Genomic DNA, 14,847 nt, shown 5'->3' on the forward strand with positions numbered 1-14,847 from the left:
TGTCACGTTTAATTACTATTTTTACTGGTTTTAATGTCTTACAACAGAAACAGAACATATATGTATATAAGATAATGTATATACATTATTTATCCCTTAGTTGCATTAAAGTATATGACAGTTCAGAGACTAGTAGCAAAAGCACAAACATTAACCTGGCTTTGAGAGCAAATGTGACGCAATGACGTCACAGATATGCAAATTAGTACGTCAAGAATCGATTCTGAATCGAATAGGGACCCTAAGAATCGATTCTGGATCGATTCACGAGGGTCCAAGCGATTCCCACCCCTACTTGACCTCTCCATGGACGGTTTAAGGAAGCAGTGATCACAAAAATGACGGGAGGAAAAATATTCCGATTAGAGTGCGAAGGTATTGCATTGCAACTGTTTATTGCATAAACTGTAACCACTATTTCACTTACTCTGCATACTGTACAATATTACAGGTGATCTGACCAATCATACTTCTTCGCCATCTAAAGCAGTCAGGAGACGCCTTTCCGTGGTTAAAACTGAGAAAGGTGAGACTTTGTTTAATATGTTTAATATCAAAAGTAACCTGGTCGGTCCTCTCTGTCAGTGCGTTGTCAGTGTCCTCTTTGCTCTGTGATGTATTCATTACTGCCTGAGAACATGGTGGGGCGTGAGAGCGGCGTATCTTGTCGAACATAGTGACAGTAACAAAGGGGGTCGGGTCTGAGCGAACAGTCAATTGACCTGATATATTCTCCATGTTCATGAGTCATCTGCACATCTCACTTATGCTGTTTTCCAAAGAATCAAATACAGTTGGAAACGACATAGACCATTATAAACACAGACAGTTAACTAATTGTTTTTAATCAGGATTTAAACATTCTCTATGATTATTATTATTATTTTATATATTTTTAATAACACGGTTTTAGTGGTTATAGAGTTCTAATGACAGTGTTGTTCAACTATAACCGTCGGTCTCACGGTTATATAATCACCATCACACTCTTAATTTTTATCTTTAAAAATGTATGTGTGCATTACATATAAGCCTATATGCATTAATGTGGACATACGCCGATGGCTAAACAGATATTAATTTTATCTTCGATAAAGACTCTAAATGTAAATGGAGCCGTTTTGACAAATCGGCTTTCTGATCAGAGAAGTTACCCTGTGTAAAAGGGCCGTAATGTCTGCTAGAATGTACAAAAATTCATTGTGAAATAATGTAAATGAATAAAGTAAAAAAAGGAAACTCTAAAAAAATCTAACTTAAAATTGGCAAAACAATTAGTTGTCTTCAGCTGAGTGTTTCATTTTATTTGGCTTCAGACAAGAATCTTCCTTTCGGTGCATCCATATTTTACATCACGTTATAGTGACCAAAATCACCACAACTACCAATATTATCATGATTTTGTTAAAAGTTTCTAGAAAAGTCAAAAAACTAGTACTGATGCAAAACCGAATGTAAAATTTACACGTAAGTGTACATGTACATGTAAGCAGGGTCCGAAATTAACACCCGCCAAGCGCCAAATGCGGGTAGATTTTCCGTTTGGCGACTAAATTCAAAAGGCTACCCGCCACACTGGCGGGTGATTTTCATACCAAAATATTAATGCAATATAATGTGTTTGCCAGTAACTAATCTGGGGACGAGGTGAGCTAGCCACAGAACGTCTCTACGCTCCAAGTCTCGCACTAGAGACGGTCTGTTTCTAGCTAGTACTGCAGGTAACTTGCGGTCTGCAGCTATCTGCTGCATATTAGCTATCAATGCATCCCCGCACTGCCCGTCGGGCTATCTTGACTTATAGGGAGGAAAACATATATTTAAATGCTTATGCATTCTTTCACAGATTTGGATGTGTAATAATGGTGTATGAAATTCAAGGTATTTAAATTACGTTTGAGCGCGCGCTCAAGTTTTACTTTCACTTTCGCGATCGCGTGAAAAGACGCAGTACAGGAAGCAATCCGTCATGATTTGTCATGGATTTGTTGGGCAAATCCTCCTTCGTCCTGTCAGTCATTACTATCCTCACGTAAGAAAATTAAATCTCTCGCAGCAAGCTTTAAAGTGATATAGATTGTACGGGCAGTGAAGAGAGTGACTGTTGCACAATCGCTCTTAAAGCGACAGTAACCCCTGTTTTTCTGATCGAAAAAATTATCCAATCTGTAACTGGATGATCCAAACTGTGAGTTTTGTGACCCACTAAACCACTTTTAAATGGTGAGTATATCTGGTGTGGGGATGAGCAGGAAAGGTTGTTTTACATGGAAATCCATTCTTTTTGTTTGTTAAAAAAAAACAACAGCATCAAAACAACAACAAGAATAGCAGATTAAACATTGTGGTTAGAGGCCTTATTGGCATTGTATTGGCAAAATTTGGCCTGAGGTAAAACTAATTGAATAAGCCTGTGCTATGCCCACAAAGTCAAGTGGCATTTTCTTATCTGTGACTTCATTTAATATTTCAGATTCAGAATCTGATGTATAGATATTTCACTTTGGTTAGAAGAAAATTTTGAACTGATGATTGATATGTACTGAAAATTGATATGTGTTATTTGTGTTTTGATAGATGTTTTGTTTTAATATTCTACATTAAAAGTAATGTATTTTTTATTCGGGCTACTTGCATTCATTTCGGGCTACCAAAAACTAAAGAGTGCCTGCCCGAAGGGCTACCAGGGATTTTGAAATTTTGCGAGCAATGCCATGAATACAGCAAAAGAAATTAATGTACTGTAAGTAATGTGACAAAAAAAGGCTGTTTATTATTCTGGCCGGTAAAAAATATGCTTGGCTGGTAGATTTTTTCATCTACCAGTCCCCGTGGCAGGTGAGCCAAAAAGTTAATTTCGGACCCTGCATGTAAGTGTAACTACATTTCCCTAAATGTGAATTTTTTTGGATTTAAATTCCTGTGATGTGAAGCACTGCCATCACAAACAAATGGGAGCAGACATGAATGAATGTGTTTGTCACATGTTATTGCTAATATTAGTTGATGCTGGACAGGGGTTGTCAAGCCGTGGCACTGTCATAGTTAGACGCAGTAATACTAGCCGTTGGACATTTTTATTGTGGTTTAACTTTTAAACCAGTTATCGTTACATCTCTACCTTTCTGTCGTATGGGTTACACTTAAGTTCTGGATGACTCGTCATTATTTCATTAACACCAAGAGGTGAGGTAAGCAAAACTTATATCATTAAACTGCTAGTGTTGTGCCTAGTGACTTACCACAATTTATCTCGTCTTCCCCGTTATCACAATCTTTTTCACCATCACACTTCCAGAAGACCGGAATGCACTGTGTAGAACCAACACCACAACTAAACTCATTCCCTCGACAGGTTCTCATGTCTAGGTAAAAAAGAAACAGGTAAGGCCACTTTAGCAAACAAATACATGGCTTTGGAATTACGTTGAGATGCTGGACTTTTGCTTTAAAGGGAGCAAATATTTACAAGTTCAGCTTCAACATTTATTGCAATCCACAGAGAAAGCTTTTATGTTTAATAAAACAGTGCGAAGGGTATTTTAGGGTTATTGCTGACCAATGCAATCAAATACTAGCACAGCTTAGCAATAAACAAACTGTAAACCTTTACATAGAAATAACCTTAAGACTCATGTTAATGTCTTTTGGCAATGCTCCAAGACCTGCAATAGTTGACTGATATTAGGTTTATCTATTGTGTTTATAAGCAAAGCAGAAAAAATGGTGCTAATGCATAATCTGTATAACTTTTGCATTTTTTTCACTCTAAGCCTTACAGGACAAAAACCTTACAGGCCAAACTTACAAAAATGCAAATGACTACACGAACAACCAATTCAATATCAAATCTACATTATACAGCCCACAAACAAATGCTCAAACACACTTCACAGTTATCAAAATATGGAAATTTACAATCCAACAGTTGCTCAGACATGATTAATATAGAGACATGCAATGCAAAACTGATCTATATATATGAATAGATTGCATGTGAGGTGCTCCTAAAATCTTTGATTTGTTGCAGGCCTTGCCACTGAAAAAACATCACATAGTACAGTACTACTATGGAAGGAGAAATTAGACTTACGGCACATCTCAATGCTTTCGTCTGAGCCATCCTCACAGTCTGGCTCACCATCGCACTGCCATCTCTTGGGAACACACTGACCACTGTGACAGACAAAGTCCACTTCTGCACAGGTCTTCCTCACTGAAAAGATGAGAAAACAAAAACATTACAAAATGTGTCTTTCCATTAGAATGAGTAACAGGGAGTTGCTTAACCCAAATGTTAAACTCGAGTGCATATCTTATTCTGTCACGATCATTAACAATTCCTTAAAGGTGTAATGTGTAAGATTTAGCGCCATCTAGCTATAAAGTTGCGAATTGCAAACAACGTCTCAGCCCATCGCTAACCCCGCCCCTTGGAAGCGCGTCATAGAGTCAACACTGGCTGAAGCGGGACAAACATGTCATGTCGTTGTCTGAGGCAGAGAGAAGCCAGCCAAACAATGAGGATTCTTTTGAAAAATACATTAAAATTGTTTATAGTTAATTTTTCAGTAAAACAATGTTATTGGGAATATTATTATTAAATGTTTTTCACTGTGTCAGTGTTTAATTATCTGACTTTAGCTAGCTTTTTGCATGCTAGTTAGTACAGGATAAGAATAGTGAAGCAGTTAGCTATTGGTAAATATGTTTATTCTGACAGCGAGTTAGCGTTAGCAGCATTTATTCCCATTTGCGGAGTCAGGGAGAACCAGAGAACTTACTGCAGATAACAGGAAGAAGACGGAGAGGCGCTAACTTTACCCGAGAAAGCACAAGAGAGGATACTGAAAGAGTGAAAGTTCTCCAAAGAGTGACAAACCATAATACAGCACAAAATCGTAATGTTATTTACGTAGCAGCTCTGTACACACATTGCAGTGTCACTCTATTTACATAGTAGCACGTTGTGCACATGTAGCAATGTTACTGTAACTTACTTACATAGTAGCATATTGTACACACATGTAGTATTGTTACCCTAACACATTTTTCAATTGCACATGTAGCACTGTTACTGTAACCTACTGTACTTACATAGTAGTATATTGTGCACACATGTAGCAATGTCAATCTAACTGTATGTCTGTAGTTCTGTGTATGTGTCATTTATTGGGATGCAGTTCCATATTGCCAACATACCTACCGGGGGGATGAAACATACAGTAGATTAGTGTCACTTCACAATCACTTATATCCAGGGTGCGATTTGCTAGGGGGGATGCGTGGGATTTCCCCCTTTCTGGTCAATGTATCCCTGCCTCTGCTTAATTACTTTTATCCCTGATGGGGATACATTTATCCCCCCCCCCCCCTCAAAGTGATCAGTGCTACTACAGTAGTGGCGAGACAGATCACAAAACTTACCACGGATCCGTGGTTTGATTAAAGTCAATTTTATTTTAAAATGCGCTACTTTGAGCAAGTCTGCAGAGTGGTGTATCAGAGCCAGCCAATGTCCCGCCCACGGCGCTATCTGATTGGTTACACCTCACGAGTAATATCCTATCAACACTTGTGAGATGGTTGTGGAGCTTTGAGGTCAAAACGAAGGAAGGCAGCATATTCAGCAGCATATTATTCAGCATATTAATAAAGCGAGAATAAACATCACACTCTGATTATCTGTTTATGATGATGACAAGCAGAGTTAGTGTCCCAGTCACACCACTCAGAATGGCCGAAGTAACACATATGATAAACGCCGATGAGCCGTTTAGCGAGGCGCGGGCGCATCCAGTTTGTGCAAATGAGGCTAATTGACCTGACGCATAATGCATCTGTCTTTTCTATCATTTCACTGTAGCTCAACATCGCGGTGTAAAATTAACGTTATTACTTTAAAAGCAGCAGTAAAACTGTTTCTACTGTAATGGTTTAACTTTGCAATCAATACATTGTTCATATTTATGTTTAAGTTGACACTATGTTGTGCCATATAGTTTTGCCATTCAAGATTTAATTCTTGCATGTTTTTTCGTTGTGCATGATCACAGTTCATGTGTGGGGAAAGATAAGCTATTAGAGTAAAAATATTGTGTTAGGCTGCTTCATGAGTTAATAAGAATTCCTGCAAATGCAGTGATGAGTTCATGTTCTCATGATTTATTTTTATGAATTAAAATGTTTTGAAATTTGCTGTGGACAGACGCATTATGTCAAGAATTATAAAAAATCGTCAATAAGCTCATAATTTGTGCTAAAATAGTCTAAATGTTTAGTTTTAAAACCATTTTGAAAAGCTGGTTAAATTTTGATGTTTTTGCGCAAGTTCAGCAGACAGTGAGGTTCGGGTATGTTCTGAACAGAGCTTGTGAGCGGAGAGCGCATTTCTGAATATTAGAAATATTTTAATTAGAAATATATAAAAAATATATATATAATGGATTTTTGTTAGGTTGGACAATGATTACCAAATTTCTCTCTCATATTGCTCTTCATAACCACTGAAAACAGTCAAAAAAGTCTGTTTAACAGAAACCTGGCTTAAAGCAGACGATTACATTAGTTTAAACGAATCCACCCCACAAGACTACTATTATAAACATGAAGCTCGATCAAAGGGGAAGGAGGGAGGTGTAGCTACAATATATAATATATTAATTAAATATTTAAACAAAATATTAAAATTAAACCATAAATCTGTACTAAAATTTAATTCATTCGAAATAATGTTGTTAAATATGGAAATAACCGATAACAACAAACAGCTTTTTTTCTTGCTAGCTACAATCTATAGATCTCCGAGCCACCACGCAGTTTTTTTTTTAAATTGCAGATTTCCTGTCTGAGCTTGTAGTCAATGTAGATAAATAGGGATGGGAATTGATAAGAAATTAACGATTCCGTTTCCATTATCGATGTTGCTTATCAATCCGATTCCTTATCGATTCTTATTGGGTGAAGGAATAAGCACAAATTTGTATGTTTGTATTAACTCACTTTAATATCTGTTCAGAAGACACAGAACAGAGTATACACAAATTCTGTGTAGCAACCTCAGAACAAACTTAAAAGTAGGTGAGCTACTTCTTAAAGTAGAGTCCAGGGACCTATAGCCTAGGGCTGTGTTTCTCAACCAGTAAATATGTAATAGGACTAGGAATTAATAAAACAGAACTAGACTGACATAAAACATGCAACTTTTGGTCATGCATGCATTTGTTATTTTCTTTTGAAAGAAAAGACATGATGCTGGACAAAATACAGCATGATGCTGGACAAAATACAGCAAATACAGCAAATTAACCTACGGAAATGCAGAGGCATCTACTGTGGCAAACGGATGCAAACCCTTTACCACAAATGTAGTCAATGCTCGGCAGAGGTGGACACTACTTGAGTATTTAAGTTTCATTTTCCAAGCATCTGTGCTTTAAAATGTTACTTTACTAAAAATGTTCCCTACATTCTAAAGCATAGAATCATACTGTGTATTTCTTTTATATTGCATATAAAAATTGATTTAATACATAATTACATAAAAATTGTGTACTTTTTACTTAAGGAAAGTACTTTTTACTTAAGTAAAAGTAAAAAACATTACTAGATTTTAATGTACATAAATATTAAATATAAACCAAAAAACTAAATTATGAAATGTATTATGAAATTTAGTGTATTTAATTATAATAATATGCTTTGGAATGCATGTTTTCAAAAAAATAAAAAACACTGATAAAATACAAATACTTGATAATGTACTTTAAGTAGAAATATTTAAGTAGTGTCCGCCTCTACTGCTCTGTGAAATTTGTTTATCCTCGCCTCTGTCATTTTATTCCTCCCTGCCTCTGTAAACGGAGTAGGCTAAGTTAGCTAGAGGTGCACGAGAGATATTTCTGCAGCCTCTGAGCCAGTGTGAGAGCCAGCCAGACTCTGGCCGTCATCAATTTGATGGACAATGGCAGATTATCCGTATAGTAAAAGTTTACATAATGAAATGGCGCTCACATTAACATTAACACATTACCATCGGGATTAATAACAGATGGCGTCCCGTTAGCTCTGCTGGTGTTTGACTCGCTGGTATTGTTGTGTCCTGCAACGCGACCGTGTCGTCGTATTTTTGCGTGAAATATAAGTTATTGATTCAACTGTTTCAGTGTTTCACGAAGCCTCGCTCTGCCCACCACTAAGTATAACCAAACTTTGGATCGTTCTGCCTCGATGCAATGTTTGCTGCGTTCCAAACCAAAACAACACAGCGTGCGTGTGTGACGTCATGACACCATGGATTAAAGTGAAAAAATTCTTCTGACTGAAATTTTTTTCAGGCCAAGTCATATTTCTTTAACTAAAACTTAATGTAGGCGAGGCCAATAGCATTTTAAGGGGAGATTTCTTTTGCCATTAATTCCATATTAAAGTCTCCTGTGGCATATATAGGAAGCTGTAGTTTGCATGGCATTTAAGAGATGAAGGCAAAACAGCTAAATAACTCACTATATAAAAAGAAAACATGAATATCACCACCTAAATGTATTTATTTTAGCATTTACTAATAATTTTTTAAATCAAAATTAAAATTGTTAACATTAGTAAATGCACCATGAACAACCATCAATTACTGTAATGACATAAACAAGAATTAATTAATGCTTATATACTCTATATTTCAAATTATTTGTTCATAATGCATTTACTAATGTGAACAAATACTTTTTCATATCATATTATTCAGTACACATAAACGAATAATCCAGGGTCTGTTCTGTTCACACAACAGCTTACAGTCACAGCTATACAGTAACGTTATGAATATAAACCCTGAACGAGTAACTTGAGTTAAACTTGTGTACAATTCGCACAGGATGTCTGTAACCATAGTGACAGTTGTTAATTGAATGACTGTACCTTTATCAGCATATTATTATGTTACAATAGAGGCAGCGCTGATGTGCTATTTTATGCGCAATTTTTCTGCTGTTTACTTTCTCCCAGAGGTGGAACAAAGTCATTGTTATGCAAGTCACAAGTAAGTCAAGTCTTTGCCCTCGAGTCCCGAGTCAAGTCGAGTCAAAGATGAGGCAAGTCCCGAGTCGAGTCAGAAGTCAAAGCCAACAAGTCTCAAGTCGAGTCCAAGTCCTACCATTTTAGTTTCGAGTCATTTCAAGTCCTCTTACCACAGAAATAAAATTTATACAAATCATGTATGTCTGCAAGGTTTGTATTTATTTCAACCTTGCCATGTCAATGTAGTGAGTTAGCTGCAGTGGTCTAGTCTAGATTTTTGTAGTGAATATACTGTGATTTTTCCCTCTCACCCTTATGCTCACTCGTGCTAGCGCGACACCCCATAATCACCACTACACTCACAGATGCATACAGTATGGATCTTAATGCAACAGACAGCATTCTTAAAGTGTACTCAAACACATAAACTGAACGTGTTATCAACATGTCAGTTTATTATAAGAAAAAAATATATACTTTAACAGCCAATGGGTTTACAGCTGGGGAAACTGGTCTGATTTTTAGACTGGTTTAGTGTTAATCAACATCTAACTCAGGGCCAAAAGTTACTCAACTGTTAATTAAAATTAAATAAACTGTTTACAATCTTCAATCCGTGGCTAACACATGCATTGAAGGAGAATAAAAATATCTACTCTTTCAATAGCTATTATCTGACAACTATTGATAACATTGCCATTTGTAATTTAATGGTGTAAATGTTTTTAATTAATACACATTTAAGATGACCATGAATTAACTCTAATTTGCATAGTCATTGATATAAAAAGCTTACTTTTTGCATATAATACAAGCATTGTCTAAAAATTAAAATAGGCTTTTACTTAATTATTATTACAAGACCATCATGTAGCCTAATATTAGACATGCAAACCAAAGTGAAGAAAATTATCTTTCATTTGCAAGTCTGAACTGAACATCAATGCAGAAATGAATTCACAGAAGTTTAACATCATATACATTTTGAACGTAGATATATAAATGAACACAGAGAAAGGAAGTTTAACACTGTGAAGCACAAGCAAACATGCTAAAAGAGGAATAAATAAACTGGACTGATGATTTAAATGTTGTTTACTCACATGTGCGTTGTTAACTCTCAGGACTTTGTTACAGCACTGCTCCACTCGTTCACATGTTTGTTTACAGTGTCGCGTGAGCAGCTACACTGCAGGTTCAACTTCATTTGGCGCTAAGCAGACCTCTTGGTGATGTCAAAGTACCGCGAGATTTCTCCACGTGATAACTGGAATCGCTCTTGCGGTACTTTGCTGTCACTTTCCTGTGGGTTCTTGTGGCGCTACACCAGTCTGCTCCCCAGTCACTTTCGCGCCGCAATAGTAATTTGATTTCATACGCTGATCGGATTGCGCAGATCGGCAGAAAGTCAAACACACCAAATATATAGCCTATAATATGTATATGCATTTCAACCCGCTAAAGTAGCAAGTGTAGAAGGCTAATGGTCAGTGCTTCACATCTAAATTATGACTAAAAGTTTGAAATGTCACAAAACCATGTTGTTACGCATCCTCACGCTATTTTTAGTGGGTATACGGAAATCCTTTACAATTCCTAGTGGGTATACGATGTTACAATATCTGTATTGTACGTATACCTGCGTATTACGTAGACAACACCACTGCTTAGCTGTACTGCTGGCGGGGTCCCAACATTGCGCACATGCTCTCTGCATGCAGGTTGTGCACTTTTTTTTCATAGATGCAGATCCACTGAGAGCGGCGCGGCCGTGTTAAAAAAAAATTCGGCAGGTTTTCATGTGAAGTAGCAAGTCTTCTCGAGTCAAAAAGCGCAAGTCCAAGTGAAGTCACGAGTCATTGATGTTCAAGTCCAAGTCGAGATGCAAGTCTTTGTACATTTTGTCGAGTCGAGTCTGAAGTCATCAAATTCATGACTCGAGTCTGACTCGAGTCCAAGTCACATGACTTGAGTCCACACCTCTGCTTTCTCGTAAGACCTAAATGGTCGTGTTTATATGAGGATACTTCCAAAGACGAGATTTTTGACGCATATTTGTATTTAAGGCCAATAAAGTGGCAAAAATACTCACAAGCTCAATGAGAAGCGAATGCGCGGCTTACGTGTTCAGCTCTGACACAGAAACAGCGGACGCACTGTTGTTTGTGTTTGAAAGGCTTAATATCACTTGTTTATAAACTGCGGCGCTTAAATATATCTGCAAATGTTACGTTTTTTGAGACCACACGCAAATGAAACTGCAAGAACCGACAGGTGGATGACATCAAAGTGACGCGAGAGCATTTCAGAAGCAGTCTCCTCTTATGATTCCTGAAATCACTCTCACGGGATGTGGATGTCATCTGCCTCCTGGTTCTTGTGGCGCCTCTTGGTTCTTGTGGCGCCACATTAAGTATACCCACAAGTTTAACAAACCCGTTGTATCAGCAACTGGCCTGATGAGCATAGCAGTCAAAAACGGGACGCGGGTGATCACGTACGTGAGAAATCATTTACCCCAAAAATATAGGAACCCTAATCGCAAAGACACGTAAATTACCTGGCGGTTTGGTTTTCTTATACCACGAACTGGACGGCTTGCCAATCGTCATCATTACGCTAAGCAAAATCAATCTCCATTTGTCTTTTACACCTTTATCAATCTCCAAAACATCGGAGCCTTTCTGCATTACAAGTTTGTCCATGCTAGCTGAAATAAAGTTTTACCTCAGCTTAACGTGATACAGTCACAAAACCCGGAGGGGATCCGGTGCGTAGTGATTACACTTAAAGTGTAGAGAGGAACGTGATTTGGCTCCCCCCCAGGCTTTGATCACATCCAACTTAAAAAAGGTGAATACACGTCGTCTTTATGAAAAGTGAATTTAATAATTTTGCAATTGACGGAAATCCGTCTAGCGACGGAAAACTTTAATCCATGTGACACATGTGCAACGAGCGGAACCAATAAGAAGAACCATTAAGCAGGCATGCTAACGGTTCAAAGGAATCGATTCACTGGGCACCGGTTCTTAAGAAGAAATGGTTTTTCGATTCCCATCCCTACTTATCAGTGCATATCTTAACCCTCTGGGGTCCGACCATTTTGGGACATTGTCAGAGGTTCAGACATGCTGTTACATTTGGTCTTTTTTCAGTTAATTTAAACACACCAATGGCAAGTGTTTCACACCACTGCGTTCAGCACAAACTGGGCCACAATACCACATGAGCTAAATGTATGTAAATGTTTGCATTCCCGAGAGAAAAATGTCCATGCGTGGTCCCTAAAAAAGCAAAATTTTTAAGTCACTGACACAAGTCCAGAAAACCCATACTAAACATGTTTTAACAAGACCCCTCCAAACAGAATCCAGCAGTCCAGAGTCCCTCCTTCAAAATGATGTGAAAACCATCCCGCCTACCCACTCACACAAAACAATATACCGACTCAGAAAATTGTAAGACACCTTTTGTCTGGAGGGGCCGTATGCGAGAAGGATTGATTGACAGCTAGCAAATAAAGGCCCGTATAATGAGCTGCATAATGAGGCAGGAATGTTGGGAGCTACAGTAAAGAATGTGAGGACAAATGTATACATGTTTGTTTGAGGTTTATTAAGAAGTTAACAATATAATAAAAATAGAAATGAAGGTCAGGACGACATTTTCTGTTTATTAGGAAACAAACTCTATTCAAAAATTTAACTTGTATAAGAAACTGATAAACAACAGAGCTGTGAACTTCATGTGGCTCATGTTACCATATAACTTTATGTCCAAAAAGTGTTTTTCCACTTCATAGTTTTGTACTGATAAGAGGGATGCAGTCAGACCTGTAAGAGAGTTATGAACAGCTGTTAGCAGAAATTGTCCACAGAAATACCCTTGCATACATAACTGATGGGTAAATATCACTGCACTTCATTCAGATAAACTATCATGTACATAAACTAAATTCAGAACATCTCAGATAAACATCTGCAGTGATTAGTTATATAAAAAGCTGTTTTCAGATGCTCATCCCCTTATCGTCTAGCTTCTGTTCAAGCGCGTATGAACTTTAAAAACACATTGCATATGGCGTCCATGTGCGCGAGCTCGCGTCTCCATGTAAACAACGCGGCGCTCATAAAAATGGTGTCGCGTGTAAAGCGCAATGTATGAAATTGCCTTGCATGTAAACAATATGGAATCATATTACAGCAAATCCCGCAGTGCAGCATTACTCAAAGTTGCCATGAAGGATACGAAAGTGAATAACTGTGTCTAACACTGTACAACATGTAACAGATATCCGCCATTACGGGAGGTCACGCGTACTCGTTTGTAAATAAGCATGTAAATATGGAATCATATTACAGCACACACTTAAAAGATACAGCAGTGCAGCTTTACTGAAAGTTGCCATTAAGGATATATGTGAATAACTGTGTTTAACACTGTACAGAAATCCGCCATTACGTGAGATCGCGTCCTCGTTTGTAAACAATGCGAACATTTTTCAATCCGAAGCGTGCAGTCTGCTGAGGTTGCTTACTGTATGTAGGCTGAACTGCACAAGCCATGAGCATATTACATGATAATATATTATTAGCATATTACAAGCAAATATAAATGGTATAAATTAACTGTTACTTACTTCAAATATCCTCCTCCAGTGCGTCCTCCATTGTTCTTCTAAGGTAACGTTGAAGATAAATGCCTCTCTTCCTCAATGTCCAGACATAAATGAAGATCTTCCTCACATCTGTGTATAAAGTTTATAATCCAGACATGCGGTAAAGTCTTTAAATCTGAACTTAAATCAAACTTTACTTCTTAATGTTTGAGCTGCTCTTCATTACCATGTCAACAGCGTGTACCGCCTGTGGGCGTGACCGCATTAAAGATAATGAAGTCAGCCAGGAAAAACGGTACTCTCTTTACTTCAATGCAGATTATATTAACAGGCATTATTTGTTTTCGATTATCTTGTTTAAAAGTAGACATTTCAGGCTTTCTTTGGATATGTGTATCATCTTTGTGTGACGAGTATTTGCAGAGTTTCAACTGATCTTTGTAACGCGTTGTGAGAGACAGCTGGCGGAGACAGAAATGTCTGGATGCGCACCGTTTATTTTCTTTATTTGACAAAAACGCAAAGATCTGTTGTTATTGTGAATGTACACATATTAAAGAAGACCCTTTACAGTTTCAAATTACACGTAAGTGTATGATTATTAATGATGGAGTATTTTAAGTTGATTCTGCCATGATAAGGAGAAAACACGTCAAAACGCGGCGCCACGTTTTTGGACCCCAGGGGGTTAATTCGTGCCTACAGTATATATATAGCTGTGATACTTCAGCTGTGAGCGGGTTGGTTGCTGTGGTAATGTCCCGCCCCTCCTCCACTGTGATTGGACGGCCCTGTGAGAACCGATATTGACAAGCGGAGCTTTTAACTCAAAGTTTAATTTTTTTTAACACTCTGGGGTCGACTGCGGCGCATTCATTTCATTCACTCCGCAAAGAGACTTAGATAACTCTGCTGATTTTGGACATACAGATATGATTTATACATAATTTAAAACGTTAAAGTGTCTAGTTTTTTTCTGTCCACTCCCAATAAAAACAGAATGCTGTGCCCCCTGCAAAATTAAGAAAATAAACATGTTGCGCGTTTTGTTCTCTCTCCCTCAATGAAGTCCTTTCTCAAACGCGTCAGAAAAAATAAACTGTAACTTAACGAATACTTGTCATAGAAACAAAAGATAAATGTCTACATAATGCTTGGAATGTCAGCTTTTAAATGGTATAAGTGAGATCGAAAACATATATTGTCATTCT

The 14,847-nt window shown here is 37.6% G+C and overlaps 1 protein-coding gene across 5 annotated transcripts in view; it reads right to left on the reverse strand.

The window, feature by feature from the left end:
* Positions 1-14,847, reverse strand: part of vldlr (very low density lipoprotein receptor) — a 156,081-nt gene that overhangs the window by 81,354 nt on the left and 59,880 nt on the right. For all 5 annotated transcript variants that reach the window (XM_055209124.2, XM_055209122.2, XM_055209127.2 and 2 more), the window contains exons 3-4: positions 4,094-4,216; positions 3,243-3,365 (exon numbers count right to left, since the gene is read on the reverse strand). In XM_055209124.2, the coding sequence (XP_055065099.1) occupies positions 3,243-3,365; positions 4,094-4,216 (246 nt within the window). The remainder of the gene's footprint in view (positions 1-3,242; positions 3,366-4,093; positions 4,217-14,847) is intronic.

The sequence above is a fragment of the Misgurnus anguillicaudatus genome, chromosome 12 (genome assembly GCF_027580225.2).
Source record: "Misgurnus anguillicaudatus chromosome 12, ASM2758022v2, whole genome shotgun sequence".
NCBI lineage: Eukaryota > Metazoa > Chordata > Actinopteri > Cypriniformes > Cobitidae > Misgurnus > Misgurnus anguillicaudatus.